The sequence below is a fragment of the Peromyscus maniculatus genome, chromosome 1, assembly GCF_049852395.1.
Source record: "Peromyscus maniculatus bairdii isolate BWxNUB_F1_BW_parent chromosome 1, HU_Pman_BW_mat_3.1, whole genome shotgun sequence".
NCBI classification, from domain to species: domain Eukaryota; kingdom Metazoa; phylum Chordata; class Mammalia; order Rodentia; family Cricetidae; genus Peromyscus; species Peromyscus maniculatus.
The window spans coordinates 8773170-8797367 of NC_134852.1; the positions used below are offsets into that span (position 1 = coordinate 8773170).

The window sequence follows — 24198 nt, forward strand, 5'->3', positions numbered from 1 at the left end:
AAGGCAGAACAGAAAGACTATTTAAACACAGAAAAACAGGAAGTAGCTCTATCTTGGGGAAGCTAGGAGCACTGCAGGAGGTAAGATTTTATCTCTGAGCTCTGACCTCTCGGCTTTCTCTTTTACGTTGGCTCTGTGTTTCTTATTTTAAAAAGATGATTGGTTACATCTACATCTGGCGCCCAACGTGACAAGAATCCATTAAAAACTGCTTGGGGCCAGCTCCCTAGCTGGAGCAGCTGGCTCCCTAGCCCGAGCAGCCGGCTCCCTAGCCAGAGCAGCTGGCTCCCTAGCCCCGGCCCTGGTCTGCTTGTCCTCAGGCCGGACTGTGAGCTGCTTGTTTAAAGCCAGTGCTACAAACAACTCAGGCCTGCCCTGCCAAGCAGGGCCCCTGCCTGTCAAGCCAAGCCTTGACTCGGCTCAAGAGGGAACAAGTGGCTGGATTTAAGCATTAGCTGGCTATGCTTTCACTTTCACTTTTGCTTTCACTCCAGTCTCAAAGACTACTTGAATAAGGACTTGAGATAAACCCTGAACTTTGGTATTATACACAGACTGGATAATAATGAAGGATATAGTTACCTTTCCTAGAATTTGACAATTAACCTAAATTTTTTCTTTCAGGATAAAGATAACTTCACCCATACCCAGCAGGAAGCAATTTTAAGAATGATGCCCACATTCCCAAAGAGTTGGTGTGGGGCGGGTGGTTTTTTTTGGTCTTTTTAATGGTTTTTGGGTCTGGGATAATTTTCATTATTTAGGGGGGTAGGTTACAAGTTGTTGTCAAGGGTTAGGAAAAAGGCTAAGCAAAGTAGATTAGATTTAAGGTTCTTGTTTTTTTAAAAAAAAAGAAAGAAAGAAAAGAAAAGAAAAAGACAATTACTAGTTGTAAATACTTTACATTATTACCAACTATTAGGATATAAAGAAATGAAAGTTAGTAGTTAGACATTACCATAGAGCTTGTAGTCATATTAGATAATGTTTTAAAAATCGAGCAGAGATGTTTTAGACAGGTCATCTTCAAACCCTTCAGAGATCTACCGAATATGGCATTTAAAATGTTTTAATAACTTAGAAAATTTTTCTTTTTTGAGACATGTCGGCTCCTGGCAGTACCAATCTACTTTAGAGAAAATATGGGCATTGAAGAAACTGCATATGGAGTCAACTTTCATTGTGGCAAAAGTTAGCCACTGGACAACAAAGTATCCTCGAATCAACAGGACAAAATGGACAGACAGAACACGAAACAAAGGACTACCGATTCCTGCCAAAACAAATGTGGTTATGGCTTTATCAAAAGGCATCTTCTGAGGCCAGGACAATATGGCACCATCCCTGAAGTGGCCTTCACAATCCGGAAAAGGTACAGTGCCCTTTTCTTCGAAGGCAGCTGAACAGGCAGTGGGCTGATGGCTTCTGTTGTGCAATGGAACAACAATTGAAAGCTCACGCCTCTTGATAGTAGACTGGCATTTAATAGAGGGATGTGGAGAAGAAGGGGATGCTGAGATGAAGCCATATATACACAGCCAAGAAGAATGGACAGCTGAATTCAAAAAACCATCAACAATTTCCAGAATTCAAAATCCTGAATCATGACATGACATTAGTGGAATTCAGGTGTTTCTGGTACATGGACTGCTCTCACCCAATGTGAGGTTGAACTGTTGACCTTGTGTACAACCTACTTCACAAATGAGTCTGTCAGATACGATAAGCCTATAGGCTGAAGATTATGCCCCAAAACTGCGAAGAAACCTCACATGACTGCCCAGGCAGCTGGCTGTTTCTGTCAACTCACAAAATTTTTGGAAGTTGCTTTTGTGCACTTCCTGTTTTTATTTTTGTTAGCTAATATTATTTCCTTCTTGGGTCTCTGAGGGAGTTGAAGATTAGTTAGTTATAGTTGAAGATTAATTAGGATAGAAAGTGAATTAGATACATTTTGGACTTACTAAAATAAGATAGATAAGGGAATTATTTTCTCTGATTTGTTAAATACAAATGGACTAGACATCGTTTAGGTATTTGTTACTTGTATATATTGTATATAGTTATTGTACTTTTGTATATAGTTTTTCTTTTGTTAGTTATAACCTTTTGCCTATTTTCTTTTTATTAAAATAGAAAAGGGGAAATATGGTGATATTTTATTTGTACTGAAATGTGATTTTAATTTTATGTTAATAAATAAAGTTGCCCTGGGGTCAGAGCTATTAGAGCCATAGCAAGAGCATGGTGGTTAGAAGAGCTAGGTAGATTTCTGTGTGTTCAGGGATACAGCCAGTATTGGAGACATACGCGTTTAAGATCTGGAGGGCAGTATTTACAGGCAGTGATGAGGCTGTCATGTGGTTGGGTTTACAACCAATGAGAAGGCAGAACAGAAAGACTATTTAAACACAGAAAAACAGGAAGTAGCTCTCTCTGGGAAGCTAGGAGCACTGCAGGAGGTAAGATTTTATCTCTGAGCTCTGACCTCTCGGCTTTCTCTTTTACATTGGCTCTGTGTTTCTTATTTTAAAAAGACGATTGGTTACATCTACACTACCACATATTTCATTATGTTGAATTAAATTAAGAATTATGTTTCTATATTTTTAATTTTATTATTTTTTGTTAGCAACAAAATATAGCATTTATGCCATATATGTATATATATATATATATATATGTATATATATATATGTGTGTGTGTGTATATATATATATATATATATATATATATATATATATATATATAGAGAGAGAGAGAGAGAGAGAGAGAGAGAGAGAGAGAAGAGGAGAATAAAAATTAAGGATGGTGGGAGACAAGTGCATGTAACAGGAAAGCAGAAGAGATACCAAGCTAGAAGTAGAAAGGAAACCAGCAGGAGCAGTGGGTGTGATCTAAAGTCTTTCAAGAACAAATTCAGGCATTTCTCAGACACATCAGCCCGAGAGTCCTAAAACACTATATAGAGACAAATGGCCATCTTGGAACATCTACAGCAAACCCATCCAAGCTTCAGGGATCATCACAAAAGAAGGCTTTGAAGAGCGCATAAGAACTAGAAGATGGGAAGAAGTACAGTGAGAGGCTGGTCTCTGAACATGACAAGGCTGTTATACAAATGAAAGCACCACAGCTGTAAAACTACCTAGTGGATCAACAGACATGAATGTGCAACTGTATCCATGGTGTGCTGATGACTAACAGTCCTTCATAAATATTCTCAAGAAAGGTGTCCTCTTGTTTCTAAATGTTTTAGGCAATTGTAAATGGCAATATTATCTTGATATATCTACTTGTATGAATTTTAATTTAAAATGTCAACTTGCCAGAATCAAGAATCATTTCAAGAATCTAAGAGTTGTAGAAATCACAGAGAGTTTGCATATGGGCTTGTCTGGAGGGAAATATTCTGGTTCAGTATTATTGGTGTGAAGAGACCTACCCAATATTTAGTGAGTGGCATAATTTCCTTAGGAGGAAGTCCTTAAACCTTTAAGAATGAAGTACACAAGTTAAGTATAAGCATACATTCCTTGATCTGATTTTTATTTGTAGATACAATTTGACCACTGTCTCCTCAGTGACAGTAATTTTGATTCATCCACAATGATGAAATTGCAAGTGAAACAAAACTTTGCTCCTTCAAAAATAAAAATAAAGATAAAAATGGTTACAGGCAAGTATGGTAGTGAACACCTATATTCCCAGATTTGGGCAGGATGGAGGAGAATTAACTCAAGTTTGAGACCAGTCTTGGCTTCATGACTGAATTCTGGTAAAACCTGGACTGCACAATATAGGCTGCCAGGAAAAATATAAAAATAAATTTAAGATGGAAAGAGGGACAGGAATTTGAGCAAACTTAGACATTTATAGGGAAACCCTCCTTTCATGTTGGAAATATAAACAAAAGGATTCTTTCTTTCTTCTGCAACTCTTCACAAGGCTAAGTATTTCAAAAAAGAACTGCTTATTTTGCATGTGAAGTAACAAATTTAGAAATGTGTGGTCAGTAACTGAGACCTCACACATCCTGTGGGTCCTACTACCTCTCAAGTACCTGTAGTTTTGAATGCACACAAACAGGAAGCTAACTGGACTGCAGCTATATCAGCATTTAAACACACAAAAAAACACCTTCCTGTGTCCCCAGTGAGTCCTTAATGAAAGCAGGTTATCAAGGATGACAAGGCTCCCACAAAAGCTAGACTGTCTCTTAACAGGAAGACTAACTTATTTTAGTGGCAGGCAAAGATAGTCTAACCTCCTAAGCATTCTGCTAATGTGACTGAAACTGTTTCTGGAGTTGTGGGGCTTGGCTGCCTCTCTTCAACCCATGACATTCTGTCTGGGTTTCAGGGTGAATGAACGTTACTGAGAGGACAATGAGTGACTGAAAACTACATAGAAACCCTCAAGACTGTGCTTATTTGAAAAGAAAAGGTGCTGTGAATATACAGAAAGACAGGGGGAATTTCTTAGCCTGGTGTAAGAGCACACACTGATTAAATGATGTGTGAATATGTGCATGTGAGTTATGGTGCTTATAAGGGCAGAAGAGGACATTGATGGGATCCCCTGGAGCTGGAGTCTCAGGCAGTTGTGAGCCTCTTGTGTGGGCACTAGGAACAGAAGTTGGGTCCTCTGCAAGTTCAGAACACACTCTTAATGGATAAATGATTTCTCTAGCCCTGTACACTCAACATTCTTTACCAAAAACACCAGATATGTATTCTTATGTCGTGTTGTTTCACTTCATTGTTGAATGGTTGACTTAGAAATATCTAAGAATGTTTAATATGTATAATTTGACAAATGTTTTTGCATATTTTCAGACATTTTTATTTTACAAGGCTCTTTCCTGACTCTACAGCACTTGCTATTTACTTCAGTAGGACATATGTCATCTCGACAAGGAACCTAGAAAAGAAACATCAATATTCTCATAATAGAGAATATTCTTTCTAGAAGATTCTGTCAGGTGTGAGAGCTACATTTCCATGTATCTATAAGGAGAATATTTACATATTTAGAATGCACTTAGGGATTATACTCATTTTGAGTTTATTGCAATTGATAAGTATGAAGCTATTTGCATTCTTCTACATGCAGCCATACAGTTTGATCAAACCATTTGTTGAAGATACTGTCTTGTTTTCGAGTGAATGTTTTGGGTTTCTTTAGCAAAGATCAGATACACATAGATGTTTAGAATTCTGTCTGGGCCTTCAAATTGATTCCGTTGATGAACCTGTCTGTCTTTGCACCAATACTGTGGTGTGTTTATTCACATAGGTCTATAGTATGACTTGAAGTTAGGAGTGGTGAGACCTCCAGCATTTGTTTGAGTTTTCATGATAGTTTAACTATCCTGTTAGTTTCTCTGTGTGTTTACATTAAAGCCAGAATTTGTCTTTTTAAGATCTGTGTAACATTGTATTGGAATTTTGATGTGATTGCATAGATGAGATTCTTTAGATTACTTTTGATAGGATGGCCATTTTTACTATGAAATTCCTACTGATACATGAGCAGGAGAGATTCTCCATCTTTTGATATTTTTTCAGCTTTTTAAAACAAATTTCAAATACAGCAAAACCTTACATGCTTTGTTTGTTTGATTTTTAAAAAGTGGAATTTTATTATTCTAAATACCAACATGATTAATTAAGAAATTGAATAACTATAACCTAAAACTTGAATAATAGCAGTATAATCATTTTGACTGACACATTAGGACTATTCTTACAATATGAAAAATAATTATGGGACATGTTGTATAGAATGCCAGAGGAAACACTGAGTCGTGAATTAAAAAGGCAAAGAACACATCAAAAATTTGAGAAAAATAATCAGATTGAACATTTTGAATAAAGGGACTGGGTTCAAGATGCAATTCATTTGTAGTCAGGGTCCATGCCTTTGCTGAAAAGCTAAAGTCTGAACAAATTCCAAGAAGTTATGATCCTCAAAGTCAATGGCAAAAGAGATTTTTTTAACCTACTATGAGAACATACACATTTAATCGAAGCACTTGGGAGGCAGATGCTGGTAGGGCTTTTAATTCAAAGCCAACGTAGCTTGGTCTACAAAGTGCTTTCCAGTATAGCCAGGACGACAGAAAAACCCTGACACACACACACACACACACACACACACACACACACACACACACACACACACACACCATAAATGAGGCAGTGAGAGCGGATGTTTCTGTTGGTAAGTTTTCCGTGCTGTGGTCAGGTAGACACCTCCAGCCTCTCACATCCTATAAGTTTTATTCTGGTTCTGCCTCTTGTCAGCCAAAGCAGCACCATGCTGTCTGTGCTCCTAAACCTGATCTGTACTGGTGAGTCCTGCTGGGAATAGATGGTGTGCAATAACTGGGTGGAAATATCATTCTGGTAGGCTGAATCTGCCTGCAGCAGAAACACTGGCATCCATGGTTTATATTAATGCATGAGTTCATCTTAACTAAGTAAGTTCTGATTCTAATATACAGAGGACCAACAGTACAGGGATGTCAGATGGCCAGGCTACTGAAAAGAGAAAGATGAGTTCATCATGAGTTTTTCTTTCCAGGTCTCTTACTAATCCTGAGGACATTGGCACAAGCAGGTGAGTCCATCCTTAAATATTGAGATATTATCCATTGCAATAGATAGGTTTCATTCTAACAGAAGAGCAGGCATCACAGGGTGTTGGCTGTTGGCTTCTGTGAGTGACTTGTTGGTGAGCCTTCTGATTTTTGAAATTAGGACTCTGAAAACCTGCCACTCAGTTCTTTCATACATTGTCCCAGATACAGCTCTTGCCTGAGTCAGGAACCAACACATATTGGATAAATTTTTAATTTCTGGTTTCTCAACACAGGGTTTTTCTTTGTTGCCATGACTATCCTAGAATTTACTTGGTAGACCAGGCTACCCATGAACTCAGATATTCACCTCTGCCTCTCAAGTGGTGCAAATAAAACACCGGGAAACCTATGACATGCATTTATTTCAGCATAAGGGATTCCACAGATTTCCCTGAGCTTACTGTGAAAAACTCTGTCTGCTATAAGTTTTCTGATATAATTTTTATATACTTCATCTCTTAAGGAGAGTGCTATTGACATTTATAGGCAGAGTTTTTCCTTTTTCCACTCAGCTGGTCATCCTGGTCTCCTGTGTCCTGTAGGTGTTTTCTCAGAAGTCTGACATTAGCTGTACTGGAAGTCAGCCCTGTTCTTTTCCTCTTTTGTCAATCTGATGTCAGGATCTCTCATGACAATTATATGCTCAGTGATCTTGATCATTGGATTTGAATTTGTTTCATGTCATTTGACCATCTTTTGTCTGAACATTTTCAGTTTTCTTCATGTCTCAAGAGTGTTGTACAGTAACTTTTCTAAGTAAGTTTTTCTCTCCTTTTTTCTAAGCTTTGTTTTTCTGTGTTTTTGTAAATATTAAACAATTTCTTTGTGAATTTCAAATTATATATTTAATAATATTCATCCTGCACCTAAAACCTCATTCTACATTCCACCTCCATCCTCCCAAGGAAAACTCAATGTTCCTTTACACTTTCTTGAATTTTTATGACTTACAATTTGGAATTTGGATGGTTTCAATTTATTTTCTTTGTATTTTCATTCAGGTTTTGTATTTACATGACATATCATGTAATGCATGATCTAAGCTCACTCAGACTCCTATATTATAATCAAGTAAACTGTTGGAATGTTCTCTTAACTTTTTAATTTTTACATTTCTTTGGTGAATGTGAGTGTGTGACTCTGTGTGTGTGTGTGTGTGTGTGTGTGTGTGTACATGCACCATGACACAAGAGTGTAGTTAGAGAAAAACCTGCTGGAATCAAATTTCTCTTTTAACCATGTGCATCCTGGCAGTGGCTTTTGGAGAGTAAAACTTACCAGAAAGAGCCTTTGCCCACTTAGACATCAAGTGGGTGCATATGTTTTTCCAATTCAGTGGATGATTTTTTTGTCTGTGGGAGTGGTTTACAAAATGTTTATGCTGTTGGTGATTCATTTCAAAATTTCAAAACATTTTCTACCCAGAGTTTATTTTTTTCATAGTTAGATTGCATCTTTTTTTATAAAAGATGTTTTTCATTATAAATTAAGTATATGGAGAATTTCATACATAACAGTTCTATGTACATCATTTCCAACACTTGGAATGTATCCAAAGAACTTGACATCCTATGGCATAAATGCTTGTTCAGTCATTATCTGTGCTGCTATATTTTCAATAGCCAGGACTAGGAAACAACCTGAATGTCCTTCAGCTGATGAATGGATAATAATATTTTAACACATGTACACTGTGGAATACTGTTCAAAGTTAAATATCAATGGAATTAGCATTGACATAGATAAATTAAGAAATGTTATACTGACCAAGGTAACCCAGACCCAGAAAAACAAATGGCATATTTTCTCTTTTGTCAGTAGCTGATAGCTCTAAAGCTTTATATGTGTTTTATTCTCTTAATAATTGACAGTGATTTTTTATTCTTCTCTCATATTTTATAACCCTACCACAGTTTCTCCTACTTCCACTTCTCCAGCACACACACACACACACACACACACACACACACACACACACACACACCTTCTCCAGATCTACCCCTCCTTCATTTCCCTTCAGAAAAGAGCAAAGCTCCCAAGGACATCAACAGAGAAAAGCACTAAAAGTAAGACTAATCCAGGTGATGGTGGCACATGCCTTTAATCCCAGTATTTGTGAGACAGTGGCAGGCATATCTCTGTAAATTCGAGGCTCGCCTGGGCTATAGAGTGAGTTCCAGGAAAGTCCCAAAGATACACAGAGAAACCCTGTCTTGAAAAAAAACAAAAAAAGTAACACTAAGCCTAGCACATATGCTTGTGTCAACACTGGACAAGGAAACCCAGTAGGAGGAACAGGGTCCCAAATGTAGATATAAAAATCACAGATAGCATCAACTCCCAATTCTAGGAGTCCAAGAACAAACACTAAGCTACACATCCATAACACATATGCACAGTAACTATACAAGTTCCCTGATGGACTCTTCAGTCTCTGTAACTGCAGGCCAGGAGCCCATCCTACTTGAATGACTGACTCAAGCGCTGGTGATGCCTTTACCTCTTTGGCTCCTACAATCCTTCCTTTCTCTTGTTATTTGGGCTTCCTAGAGCACTGCCTAATGTTTGGGTGTGGATCACTGCATCTGACCCCATCTGTTGATATTTCTGGTTTGATGTTGAGGTCTTTGATCCACTTAGACTTTCACTTTTAAGGGTGATAGTTATCCAACCATTATCATTCTTCTGCATGTAGACATCCACTTAGACCATATGTTGAAGATGCTCTTTTTTCTGTTGTATATTTCTGTCTTTTTATCAATCAACCTCTCTAACCTCTTTTTTTTGCGGGGGGGGGGGGTGTTTAAGACAGAGTTTCTCTGTAGATTTGGTACCAAATTGCATACATACAGAGAAATTGGACAACCTCGTGGTTTTCCTGATTTTAATGGAAATGCTTTGAGTTTCTCTCCATTTAATTTGATGTTGACTAAAGGCCTTCTGTATATTGCTTTTGTTATATTTATGTATGTTCCTTGTACCCCTAATATCCCTTCATCATGGAGAATTTTTAGATTAATTTCAAAGACTTTCAGCATTTTATAAGAAAATTATGTGGAATTTTTTCAGAAGTATATGGTAGATTACATTGACAGATTTTCATATGTTGAAACACCCATACATCTCTGTGGTGGAGCCTACTTGATCTTGTGGATGATCTTTTTGATGTGTTCTTGGATGCATTTTGTTAGTATTTAGAGGAATATTTTTGTATCAATGTTCATGAGGGAAATTGGCCTGTAATTATATTTTGTAATTATATTGAAACTTGTTATGGTGTGGGTATTGGGGTGACTATGTTTTCATAAAATGAGGCAATGTTACTTCTGTTTCTAAGAATAATTTAAGGAGTACTGGCATGAGCTCTTCTTAAGTCTGGAAGAATTCTACACTGGAATCTACTGACTCTGTATTTTTTCCTTGGGAAACTTTAATGGAGAACTTCTGTTTCCTTGGGGGTTATAGGGCTCTTTATATTGTTTATCTGACCATGCTTTTACTTAGGAAAATGGTAAACAATGAGAAAATTATTCAATTCTTTTAGGTTTTTCAGTTTTGTGGATTACAGGTGTTTAATGTGTGCCCTAGTGATGCCTTTGTTATCTTAGATGTCTGTTGTTATGTCCCACATTTCCTTTCTGATTTTGTTAATTTGTATATTCTCTCCCTGGCTTATAGTTAGTTTGGATTAGGTGGTGTAGGTGAAAGGTTTCCCCAGCCCTGCCCCACGGAACCCATAGCTGTTTTTTAAATAATCACTTAAACTCAGCCAATTTCTGTGAATCTTTTTGTTGCCATGTGCTCTGTGGCTTTACCTGTTTGCCATTACATGCTGCTTCCCGGAATGCAGGCCGTCCTCTCCTGACCCAGCCTGCCTCTTCCCAGAATTCTCCTTCTCTGCTTATTCTGCCTATATTTCCTGCCTGGCTACTGGCCAATCAGCATTTATTTATCAACCAATAGGAGCAACACATATTCATAGCATACAGAACATCCCACAACAAGGTAGTATCCATTCTGTTGATTGTCTCAAAGAATGAACTCTTCATTTCATTGATTATTTGTATTATTTTCTTGGTTTCTCCATTGTTGATTTCAGCCCTCGGTTAGATTATTTCCTGCTGTCTTAGATGTGTTTGATTTTTTTTGTTCTAGATCTTTCAGATATGCTGTTAAGTTGCTAACATGAGATCTCTTCAATTTATATATGGAGGCACTTAAAGTTATGAACTTTTCTCGTAGCAATGTTCTCATTTTGCCCATTGGTTTGGGTACGTTGTGCATTCATTTTCATTGAACTGTGTAATGTTTTTCATTTCTTTCTTACCTTGATCTTAACCCAGTTATCATTCTGTATAGGGTTCTTAACTTTCTATGAGTTTGCAGGCTTTCTTTTGTTTCTGTTTCCCTGAATTCCAGCTTCAGTCTGTAGTGGTCAGATATAATACAGTGATTATTTCAATTTTCTTGTATCTGTAGAAACTTGTTCTGTGAATTAGTATGTGGTCAATTTTTGAAAAAAAAATTCATGAGGTGCTGTGAAGAAGGTACATTCTTTAGCATTTGGGTGATATGTGATGTAGATAGCTATTATGTTCATTTGGGACATCATGTCTGTTAGCTCCAGTATTTCTCTGTTTAGTTTCCTCCAACAAGACCACAGCAACCCCAACAAGGCCACTCCTCCTAATAGCCCAGTCCATTTCAGGCCATTGCCTTTCAAGTCATCACAGAAGTCTATTTTGTTACATGTTAGAATGGAAAAACCAACCTGCTTCTTATATCCATTTGCTTAGAAATTCTTTGACCAGTGCTTTATTCTGAGATAATGAGGTGATGTTTACATTCGATATTAGGGGTTTTTCTTGTATGCAACAGAAGAATGGGTCCTGTTTTCACACTATTCTTCTACTCTAGATCTTTTCATGGAGGAATTGTGTCCATTGGTATTGAAAAATATTAATGACCAATGATGGTTAATTCCTATTATTTTGGTGGTAGTAGGGGTAGTCTCTCTCTCTCTCTCTCTCTCTCTCTCTCTCTCTCTCTCTCTCTCTCTCTCTCTCTGTGTGTGTGTGTGTGTGTCTGTGTGTGTCTGTGTGTCTGTGTGTCTGTGTGTTAGCAAGTACGTGAACATATATGTTCTTTCATTATTTGCCTTTATAGTTTGAAATTGTTTATATTCTCTTTTTACATGGGTGTAGTTAGTGTTATTGGGATGCAAATGTCTTTCTAGTATTTCTGTAGGGCTGGATCTGGAGACAGATATTGTTCAAATTTCACTTTATCTTGGAAAATGTTGCTTTTCCCATATATGGTGATTTAAAGCTTTGCTGGATAGTAGGTCAAGAAGGGAAGCAGTATATTGAATCTTGGGAAACTGAACCTATTGAGTTGGAGAGTTACATATGCTGGAGGGCAGTCTATCTGTTCTTATTGCTGATGGTGGCCTTCACCTGTTCTTCTGACTGCTCTGGCCTGTCCATGAGCAGCTTATATCTGCCCATGTTTTGTTGGTGGTTTCTTACACTTCTGTAACTTAACTAAAAACACTCTGGGAATTATTCATCATGGGGTTTATAGGTCTCCCTTTTTTGTGATAACTTCTTGAGTCTCACCATTGTTCTCTGTTATGTTTTACATCTCTGATTTCCATGCTTATGCTCTTACACTTGGATGCCTGTGCACTAATAATAATAAACTCCTCTGTCATTTAGAGGAGTTCACTGTTAGTAAGCAGACCTTTACTATTTAATATAACTGGTGATAGAAGTCAGGTCAATTTGTTGCAACCCTGGATTGACTGACTTTGGTGTCAGTTTCTATACTTGGGCTGGGTTCCTTCCTGTAATTTGAGATCAGCTGCTGCTGCTGGATGTACTTCCTGGTGCTTTAAGAGGCCGGGAAACACTCTGCAATAAAGAATATTCTCTGGCAAGGATCTATGATGGCTGCTGGGTGGCCAGTGTTGCAAGATGTCTACCAGACCTGACTGGTAGTATAGCTTGAAGTCTACATGGTCTTCACTACAAAGACCAGCTATTGTCTCATTCCTCAGGAATATCCACAAGGTGGATACAGATAAATGAACAAGATTCATGTGCTGGCCATTATGAGTCCAAATGCATTCTAAATACAAATAAACAAGTTGCTGTGCTATACTATACTACCAAGATTTCCCATAAAATGAGACTTGAAATGATGGAGGAACTATACATTAGCCTCTAGCTTACACTTAGTGTAGAAAAAAGAGCAGTATAAACTCTGTGAATAACAATTTTTACACATGTACATACTTTTGCATTTCATCCCAATAACACTAACTTCTGTAAAATTTTTACAGAAGTACATACATTCAAAGGTACTTTATAAGGGGAAAAGTAGTTCAAAAGACTCTTTCCTCATCAATGTTATAAATCTTCTTAATTCTGTGCTCCTGGGGGCTACCTCTCCATCATCCATGAGTTTTGGAATATTCATGATATATTTATAATCTGAATATTGTTAGATTTCTAGAGTTGGTGAATCAAGAGCTGCCATTTTCTGCATCCTTGGTGGTATCAATTATGATCTATCATCTCAAACTCATTAACCTTTCCTGCTAAACTTCTGGTGTAATTTCTTTTTAAATTATAATGAGGAAATTTACTTCATGATTCCAAACTCAAAATTCTCAGCTAGAATATCATAACATGAAAGATATATCATAGATGATAGATAGATAGATAGATAGATAGATAGATAGATATAGATATAGATATAGATACAGATATATAGATATAGATATGTAGATATATTATGTTGGATAACACTTACAATCTTTGTCTTAGGGTTTCTATTGCTGTGTGAGGAGACACCATGACCATGGAAATTCTAATACATGGAGACATCTGACTGGGGCTGATGTACAGTTTAGAGATTTTGTCCATTTAAATCATGGTAGAAAACCTAGCAGTGTGTAGGCAGTCATGATGATGCTCGAGAAGGAGCAAAGATTTTATCATTTTGATCCACTGGCAACAGACTGAGACTGTGTTTCACACTGTTAATAGCTTGAGCATAAGAGACTACACAGTGTGCCTCCAGAGTGACACACTTCTGCCACCAAGGCCACACCTACTCCAATGAGGACATACCTCCTATTACTGACATTCCCTATGTGCTCTACATTAAAACAGATGAGTCTATGTGGACCATAACTATTCTAAAAACCACAGTCTCTCACACTCATCTCTTCAAAATGACCCTATTGTGTACAACACATACAAACCGACTCATGAAAGAAATCCATGGCAGAGCTGGAGAGATGGCTCAGAGGTTGAGACCACTCGCTACTCTTCCAGAGGTCCTGAGTTCAATTCCCAGCAACCACGTGGTGGCTCACAACCATCTATAATTCGATCTGGTGTCTTCTGAATACATAATAAATAAATTTAAAAAAAAAAGAAATCCATGGCAGACCAAACAGTGAATGCACCAAAGATTAACTCTGTGAAACCATGGATTTACTCTGTTACTGATAGCAGTGTGAATTAGGGGTTACTCACAGAAGCAAGGGTGGCTCAAACCTTACTTAAAACACACCCCAATATGGGTGATGATCAGGAAGCCAAAACCCTGGAGCTCAGTGCACAACTTGCAGGCAGCCCAACAGGTCTTAGACATTAACACTCAGAGCTCAGCTGGTCCAGTGTCTTACTCTTTCTATAGAGCTGGGAAGGGCCACTGATGAATCTTGAATGTTTCACCTTTGCATGACAGAGAAAGTTTGTTTACTTTCTGAATCTCCTGAACATCTCAGCCTCTCACATGGATGCAAGGAACATCATTAAATTTTTTTTCTTTGTGCATTCCCCTGCAGGAAGTCATGACAAGCCTTCACTCTCTGCCTGCCCAAGCCATATTGTTCCTTTGGGACAGCGTGTGGAACTTCGATGTGACTCTCATAGTGTCTATTACACATTCAAGTTGTACAAAGAGCTTGGTAATCCTATCCCTCACATCCATGGAAGACCATTCCAGAGGAAATTTGTCTTTGAACCTGTGACAACAGAACATGCAGGGACATACAGATGCTATGGTTTTAATGATCATTACCCTATTAAAATTTCAGCCAACAGTGACCCTGTGAAGATCATAATTTCAGGTTAGAGATGATGTTGTGAGTGCCTTTCATTTCCCCAAATCTCCCAACCCTGGAATTTTCAGAAACAGTCTTATTACGAGGTTTGGACTCATAAAGGAATATTAAACACAGACAAATATATAATATTCTGGGCATAATAAAATATACATCACACATTATTCTAGTCCCTAAGGCTTCCTGTGTGTTAAATGAGTCAAGGAAAATTGGGCTGGAGGGTGGAACTCAGATCTTAACCAGTTGATATCAGGATTCAAGGATATCCTGAATTATTTCAGGTGTGTAGAACTACAAGGGTTGATGTAACAAAAAAAGGAAAAATTCAGTTGTGGGCCAAAGATATCATCATGAGAGAGATACCCTGTTGCTAACTCTAAACATGGATGAAGGGTTCGAGTGCCAAGGAAAGCATGAGACTCTAGAAGCCAGAAGGCAAAAAAATGAATGCTTTCCTAGTGATTTCAGTAGTAACTATCCCTGAAGAGACCTGATTTATGCCATTGGGCTTTTCAGAATTCTGATCTCTACAGTACTTGTATTCTTTTTAAGAATCAAATTTGTTGTAATTTGCTATGTTAGCAACTAGAAAATAATATAGGAATTCAAGTAAAAAGCAAATTAAGTCACAAAAAAGGGATGCTCTGAGTGCAGTAAAATCAGGATGCTAATTCATCAATGTGTTGGAGGAAACAATGTTCATGATTCTGGATTAGGAATGCCTTATAGAGGATTGAACCACAGTGAGAGCTAGAAGTCTTTCCCTTATAACTATGTTCAATACTAATTCATTTATCCTGCCAAGGATTATACTTAATCAAAAGTTGCATAAAGAAGACACATAAAGCAGCCTGGTGTGAAGCTTGCCATGTTTCCTGCACTATCCAGTCTCAGAAAAAGACAATAGGGCCTATGGAAGTAAGATTCAAAAGACACATTGTCATCACAAGCCAGTGGGAAGATATTGTGCTAATCCTAGTGTCAAATAAATGGGAAATGGACCCAAAGATGGAGGAGTCTGTGTCCAGAGTAGAAGCAAACAAAAACAAGTAAACTGGAGCACTAACAGGGAGAACAGACCAATTGATGGGGTACCACGGGTCTTCAAGGACACAGAGATTTTGATCATTTCATTCAATGTTTTTATTCTTAGGAATCTACAGGAAGCCTTTCCTCTTGGCCTTACAACCTCCCCTGGTGAATTTAGGAGAGAAGGTGACACTGGAGTGTCGATCAGAGATTATGTTTGACACCTTCATTTTGACTTCACATAAAAATGGAACAATCAAAGAATCTTTCAAGCTTTCTGCAGAACATTATCATGGGGTTTCCCAAGCCAACTTCTCAATAGGTCCTGTGACACCTGATGATGCTGGGACATACACATGCTATGGTTCTTACAATCACACACCATATGAGTGGTCTGAATCTGATGACCCCATTGACATAAAGATCACAGGTAAGAACATGTTACCTGCTCATCATCCTCTTTGTGATACAGAAAAATATTCTATACACTAAAAACTGTGCAAGGTCACCAGAAAAAGGAGTGTAAATAATTTATATAAAGGCAACCTTGTTAAGTGTTTTACTGGCATAGACAATGAAAAGAAATACACAAGAAAAGACCCTTGGTTATAACATAAAGCACAGGTACAGGGAAGTGCAAAGGAATCATAAGTAGATATAAACAGAAAATGACAATTAGGCAAGAATAATATGAACCAGAGGGTGTGAAATCTTTCTACTGACATTCAGAAAATTATTGACTTCTACCTCTATAAGAAGTCTACCAAAAGAGCAAGAAACATCATTTGTCTGACCTGAGTCTACTTAATTGGGCTGGTACTTAATGAGTCTTTAAGCCTTCACACAGGTGGAACCCAGGAAGGGCTGAAAATTAGTAAACATGAAATGTGTGCTAAGAGAAAATCTACACAAAGACAGAAGCCTGCATGGAAACTTTGATAGTAGAGATGGAAAAATTAGAGCAGATATTAAATATTTCAAGACAGAGCTTGTCAGACACATGATATGTCTGGCTCTCTTGGTAGAAGACTTATAAAGGCAGAAGCAAAAAACAAATTCTGAACTAAGTGCTTAGGAAGCAGATGACAGATCACACTTGAGCAGTACACACACTAAGAGGAACAAGAGAGGAAAGATCACCATGGTCAATGTTCATAAGAAATATAGAATTTTATGAAGTATTATGTACTTTGAAAAGAGAGATTAATTAACACAGATATGTAAACAGACACAAGAATGAAAAACAGAATGACATTAGATTCTAGATTTTTATTATACATAGGATGTCAAAGTTATAGGTCATGAAATTAGCAAGTGACCAAGAAGAAAAATTTAATAGAAAGGGGTGGGAAAGAAATGAAAGACATGTGACATGGAGGAGGAAATGAGGGGAATAAAGAGATCAGCAATGCTGTACAAGGGAGGGAAGAGGGAAGAAAATGAACAAAAGGAGCTGTATGAGGATTATATAATGAAGACTGTTACTCGGTATGCTAATTAAAACAAAATCATGAGTAACTCTACTTGAACCCATTTACTTGTAAAACAATTGGAAAAAAGTGAAAGTATAGAGAAGACCAATTAGAAAAATGAGTGTGATTAGTGGTAGTTGGGGGGAAGAAAGAATAATAGCATTAATATTGTTAATAGTATACATCTATAAATATATGTAACAATTTTTTAAAAACATTAAATGATATAAATACATTAAATGATATAATTCAATTTCAAAAATTAAGAAATATTTTCAAAACAAGCATAAAAATATATTATGCATGCATATGAATATTTCATTATGAAGGTTATTGCTAAATAAAATTAATTATGCTCATAAAAACAAACTTTAAAAGACGGATGGAATGAACCAATGCAAATAGAGGCAGAAAATATCATTTAGCAAAAATTGGCATAAAATATTTAAATACCATTGAGGTCATAGACTAAAGATGGTAACATAAAAATAGAATGAGAGAAAGAGAGGAGAGGAGAAATGGAGACATAGAGAGGGGGAGATGGTAAGAGGCAGAGAGAGATCAAAGAAATAGATGCAGGCAGAGGAAACACTGAGGAGTGAATGAACACTGGTAACTAATTATCTCTGCCTCTTTTCTATCAGGTTTATACAAGAAACCTTTTCTGTCAGCCCTGATGGGTCCTGTGGTGATGTCAGGAGAAAACATGACCTTGACCTGTTTCTCTGACCTTCAATTTGACATGTTCCATTTGTCCAGGACAGGGGTACCCAAGCTACATGGGCTGCCTTCAGTGCAGAACCACAGTGGGACATTCCAGGCCAGCTTCCATCTTGGTCCTGTGGTCCAGGCAGGAAACTATAGATGCTATGGCTCTTTCAGGAACTCTTCCCATCTGTGGTCAACCCCAAGTGACCCCTTGTACATTCTAGTCACAGGTAAGAGAAATTCATATATACCTCATATCTTGTGACTGATGAAATACTGAAGCCATGTCTCAGAATCCTCCAATTGATGATAGAGAGAAAATAGCATTGGGAGCTCCAAAGCACTGTTGTGAGTCCTAATGTCACGTGTATGGAATTAAACATATATATATGTGTGTGTGTGTGTGTTACATTTATATATGTGTGTATACATATGTGATGTGTATATATGTACATGTATACATATATATGTGTGTGTATGTGTATATATGACATGTGTACATATATGTGTGAATATGCATAGGTTTAGCCATATATGTAACAATAATTTTCAATGAAAAAGAGGCTATCAATTTAAGAGTGGTGTGGGAATATGAGAAAGCTTGGAGGAAGGGTTGCTGGGAGGAACTAGAGAGAGGAAAGGGAGGGGAAAGGGAAATAATTATATTTCAACTGAAAACTTTTTGTAAAAAAAAACATGGAATTTGGGACTTGAAAACAGAATACAAAATAACAGAGAGGGAGTCTCCTCAAAACTCCTTATATGACTTTGCATCCACACTGGGATGTATATATATAGAGGCAGATATATAAATGGGTCTGGCCAGACTCATTAGGGATGAGGTTCATATCAGTTTGGGCAGAGCAGAGATGGAGCAGCCCTCCTGAACTCTTGCTCACATAGATCTTCCCACAGCAGTCCTATGAATCATCAAAACTTGAAATCAGATGAGAGAGCCAACACCCAGAAGCAATCCACTAAATGTCATCCTATAACTCTACAGGCTCACCACTAAGAGGTGGAGTGGGTGGTGGTCACTGTCCAAATTTAAAAAACTTTCCTTAAGGGGAAGGAAGACAGCCTCTGATGAACTTTCTCCCTCTCCTGTCCCCTTCTCTAGTTAACTCAACAAGAAACTGCACTTCTTGCACAGAAGCAGACTTCACAACCAGTGAGTAATTGATTCCTCTTCTCTATTGTGAAAACTTAGAGACCCAAAGCTTTTTGGCTTATTTTGTCTCCGCTCCTTCCTTACTCTGTCTTATCATCATCATCTCCCCTCTATGATTCTTGAACTCTTCAAAATTAGAAGTTGTTTAGGAACAGCATGGGAAATATATGGACTATTCATCTCTAATTTCTGTACCTGAGACCTTGGTGAGTGAAAAGAAGAGTAAGTTTTACTCCCTTTCCAGGTTCAATGAAGTGCTCATTCTAGCTCTGTTTTTCCTGGATAGGTGATGGGGCCTGAAGAAGGAAACAAGTTAGCAAAAGGGAAGATTTTATATAAAAATACTACTTCTGACAGATTAGACTTGACTTCACTTTTTTCCCCAAAGAGAATTAAATGTTTAGTTCAGAGTATTACAGAAGCAAAGCAGATCTAATGAACACTGATCTCAATCTCAGATTGAGCTACTGAACGCATGATTTGAACCAAGTGTCCTGCAGTTTTCTGCCACTTGCATAACACCAATATATTCCTGGATGTGTGGACCTGTGCTGGAGCATAGTCAATTTACTAGTAACAACACTCCTGAAACTGACACTCATTCTCCAACAGTCACCAATAGCCCATAGCCCCTTGACTAGGGATGGGACTTCATGTCCACCTCCACTCTCCATGATGGGATTTGGTCATGCTTGAACTTGCACCATACTTAGGCATGCTATCTCAACCTCCTGTGAAGGTCATTTTTCACCTGCCCTCAGTGTACAGAAGACGGCTTTCTTATAGTTATCCATAGCTTCTTTTTGCAATCTCTTCCTCCATATCTTTAAAAATGATGCTAAACATTTGGAGAATGATTCGAGATGTAAACATCTCATTTAGTGCCATAATTCTATAGTCTCTTCATATCCACAACTTGCCCAGTTGTGGGTATCTGTATTAATCACCATCTAACCCAAATATAGATTCCTCTGACGAGAATTGAGAAATATAGTCATATCTGGGTATAATAATATTTAATTAGAAGTGCATTTAATAGTGTTTCCATTGAGCAGATATTATTAGTGGGTTCTCCATCAAGACTCTTGTCCTAAAGCAATATTTTATCAGTTATCTATTAATCGATAAATACTATGTAATCTGTCAAAATGAGGATACTGAGATATACCTCTTATTGGGTTCACATCTTCCTCCAGATAACCTCAGGAACCTGCATATTTTGATTGGACTATCAGTTACCATGATCCTTGCCTTCCTCATCATCCTGCTTTATTCTTGGTGCTCTGCCAAAAAGAGTAAGTCTCTGGACCAAGCCAGTGAATGTCATCTGAGTAGTGTGAGAAAACAAGACCAGAGAAGTAGAGGTATGTTTTCTTAATTTATGGAAAATACTTTGACCAAGAAAAGGAAACTAAGACAGAGCTTTCTAGAGAAAATCCACAGCCCCTGCTCATCCCCACAGTTTTCAGACTACTGAATAATTCCTCAATGCATCTTCGCATCCAAAGCATGCACTAATATCAAGGAGAAGGTTTAACAAGAGAGAGAGAGACAGAGACAGACAGAGACAGACAGACAGAGAGAGAGACAGAGACAGAGAGAGACAGATTGGGAGGCAGGGAGAGAAGGAGGAACAGAAGGAGGGAGGGAGGAAAGGAGGAAGAGGGCAGAGAGTATTTGCTGAAGAAAGAATTTCTAGGGTACAGCGTTGTAGAAAATCTAGTTCTAATTTGCAGTGGGTGAGCAAACTTGGGTTTTTCCATATCTCTCACTATTACCTTGCATTTGAAATGAGAGTGCAGAAGTACTTTATTACATAGGTTTGATTAATTCTGTCTTCTAAAATGCAGCCATCATGGATCAATGCTCTGAAGTGAGAGCAACACTGAACAGACAGGTAGGTCCTCCTGAGTCTTCTCTCTTCCATACAGTCTAATATACCTTTATTCTGTGTAAGATTATGTGTACACAATATCACTTAATGTTTACCTCTTTCTAGGACCCTGAAAGAGAGGAAGTGCAGGAGGTGACATACTTAAAATTTGATCAGATGATCTTCAAACAAAAATTGACCATTCCCGATTCCCAGATTCCCAAGGAATTTTCCACAGATCCCAGTTTATACATGGAAGTCAGGAAATGTTAAGCTGAGATGAAAGATGTTCATCCCATGAGTTCTCAAAGAAAGTTCTGAGGAAGACCACAGCCCTTTCTCCAGTAAAGAACAATAGATGCAATGAAAAAAAGAGCTGGAATGTGAAGACAGAGGTCTCTAACTTAGGGACCATGCTTCATCATTGTAATATGATTCTGAAAGTGGCTTTCCTTTACTTACAAAGGTTATGGTCCTTGCAACCTACTCAACAGAAATCAAACTCTTTTCCTTAGTTCATGGGTCTCTATTTAATTTCTCTCTGGCAGACCTCTATAACCTGACTGGCTGTAAGTTCTTGATGTACTTGAAGCTGTAACCATGTTGAGTATCTCACAATTGCAGATCAACAAGAGGCTCATCTCTTTATTTGTGTATGTTACTAATATATAATCATGTTATACAACATAATGGGTTTCAAAACAATTTCATATATATCATATTCACACTCAGTAACCCAATCTTGTCTTCCTAACTCTGCTGTTAGAGTTATCATTCTGAAAGCCTACGCTTAACATTGGGTTTTACCATTTGCTGTACTGTGCACCCCAAATGCTGTTTGTCATGTCTTCTCTCACCAGAACCAGCCTCATATTTCTTTAATATTTCAATGTATACATCCCCATTATTGAAACATTTTCTAAGGTATGGTTGAATAAGCACTCTTCTTTTTCAATTACATTCCTGTTGAAAAGTTAGTTCCTCAGAATTGGAACATTGCCTTTTGGAAGAGAAATAATTAAGTCACCAGAACTAAACTAAACTAAACTTCAAAAGGCTCAGAAAGATTCTGAAACATACGGAATTCACAAGGGTCCTCCCTAATTTCATATGAGTAATAACAAAAGCTGAGAAGACCCTCCAGTTAACCAAGCTACACAATATGCAGGGATGCAGGTTTTCTTTATCTTCACCCACACTGACATTGGCTTTTGAGGGTGCACCAAATTTTGTGTCACCCATGTTCCCATAAGTATCTCTTAATACATTGGGATGGCTAATGTCACATTGATGGCTAACTATGTGTTTAAAAGTTTAAAATTTCTGTGATTAAGATAACTAGATATCGGGGTTGGGGATTTAGCTCTGTGGTAGAGCGCTTCCCTAGCAAGCTCAACCCTTGGGTTCAGTCCTCAGCTCTGGAAAAAAAGATAATGAGATATCAAAATTGAATTTGCAAATGTTAAAGTCTACTTAGCGATCATTTTTGTCATTGCCTGGTATTATATAAATTTAATAATTTTTTTTCTGTTTCTGCAAATAAAAGCTTTCTTTGTACCAGATGACATTCTGTTTGTACAAAGACAGAATGTTTACTTTAGGTACTTGGCATTTAACAATTACCTGACTGAGGTGTTTGGGAACTGCTTGGTCTCTGGGATTCCTAGTTTAGTGTGGTCTCTAGTATAGTAAAAATTATCTGACAAAGTTGTGGTCTTGAATTTGGAGCTCAGGGTAGAGGGTGCAGTTGGGAGCTGTTGGGTCATCTTTAGGGAATCTTAGCTGGCAGTGAGTAGTGTCTTACTCTGGGTCCCTAGATCCAGCCTTGCCTTGTGTAAGAGGAAGGTTTGTTCTGAAGTTGTGGGCTAAAATAAAACATAGGAAAAAATAAATAAATCTCATGAATAATGCCAAAAAAGCTAATAGAAAAAAGGCAGGTGAAAGAATCTCTTCAAGACATGAAAATGGAAATAGAAGCAGTAAAGAAAACATAAAACGAAGGACTTTGGAAATAGAAAATATGAGTAAGTGAACAGGAACTACAGATGCAAACATCACCAGAAGAATATATGAGATAGTAGAGAGAATCACAAGCATAGAAGATATATTGGAGGGAAGAGATGAATCAGTCCAACAAAATGTTAATTCTAAAATATTCTGAACAGAAAACATCCAGGAAATCTGGGACATTATGAAAAAGCCAAATCTATGAATAAGAGGAATATAAGAAAAAGAAGAACCCCAGCTCAAATGGGCAGAAAATATATTCAACAAAATCATAGAAGAAAATTTTCCCAACCTAAAGACAAAATGCCTATGAGGAACAAGGAGCTTACAGAACACCAAATAGATAGGAAAAGAAAAAAAAAGTTCCCACACCATATAATAATCAAAACACAAAATATACAGTAAAAAAGACAGGTTATTAAAAGCTGGAAAGAAAAAAAAGCCAAGTAACATATAAAGGCAGAACTGTTAGAATGACACATGACTTCTTAATAGACACTTTAAAAGCCAGGAGGGCCTAGATTGGTGCTTTATAGACGGTAAGAGAACAGAGATGCAAGCACAGAATATGATACCCAGCAAAAATTTTAATCACCACAAATGGATGGAACAAGACATTTCATTTAAAAGTCAAATGTAAACAATATCTATGCACAAATACAGACCTAGAGAAGGTACAAGCAGGAAAATTCTAACCCAGGGAGGTGAAATATATCCATGAAAACACAGGCAATAAATAAACACACATAAGCAAATCCCAGAGATCTGAAACACACACACACACACACACACACACACACACACACACACTACCAACAACATAATAATAGGAATTAACAAGCAGTGGTCCTTAATATCTCTCAGTAGCAATGGAACTCAATTCCCCAATAAAAAGACACAAACTAGCAGAATGAATATGGAAACACAATCCATCCCTTTGCTGCATGCAGGGAATACACCTCAACACTAAACATAGACATTGTCTAAGAGGAAAAGGATGAAAAAGTGTTTCCAAGCAAATGGACCTAAGAAGCAAACTGATGTAGCTATTCTAATGTCCAACAAAATAGACTTCTTCCCAAAAAAAATCAAAAGGGATAGGGAAGGATATTTCAAACTCATTAAAGGAAAAACCCATTGAGAAGACATAG

The 24198-nt window shown here is 37.5% G+C and overlaps 1 protein-coding gene across 1 annotated transcript in view; it reads left to right on the plus strand.

The window, feature by feature from the left end:
- The window catches only part of LOC102923502 (killer cell immunoglobulin-like receptor 3DL1), a 47579-nt gene extending 26188 nt beyond the window's left edge, over positions 1-21391 (plus strand). Inside the window, exons 5-10 of the mRNA XM_076563076.1 lie at positions 14509-14793; positions 15941-16246; positions 17933-18226; positions 20364-20489; positions 21042-21064; positions 21167-21391. Coding sequence (XP_076419191.1) covers positions 14509-14793; positions 15941-16246; positions 17933-18226; positions 20364-20489; positions 21042-21064; positions 21167-21313 — 1181 coding nt within the window. The 3' untranslated portion in view covers positions 21314-21391. The remainder of the gene's footprint in view (positions 1-14508; positions 14794-15940; positions 16247-17932; positions 18227-20363; positions 20490-21041; positions 21065-21166) is intronic.
- The last annotated feature ends 2807 nt before the right edge of the window (positions 21392-24198 follow it).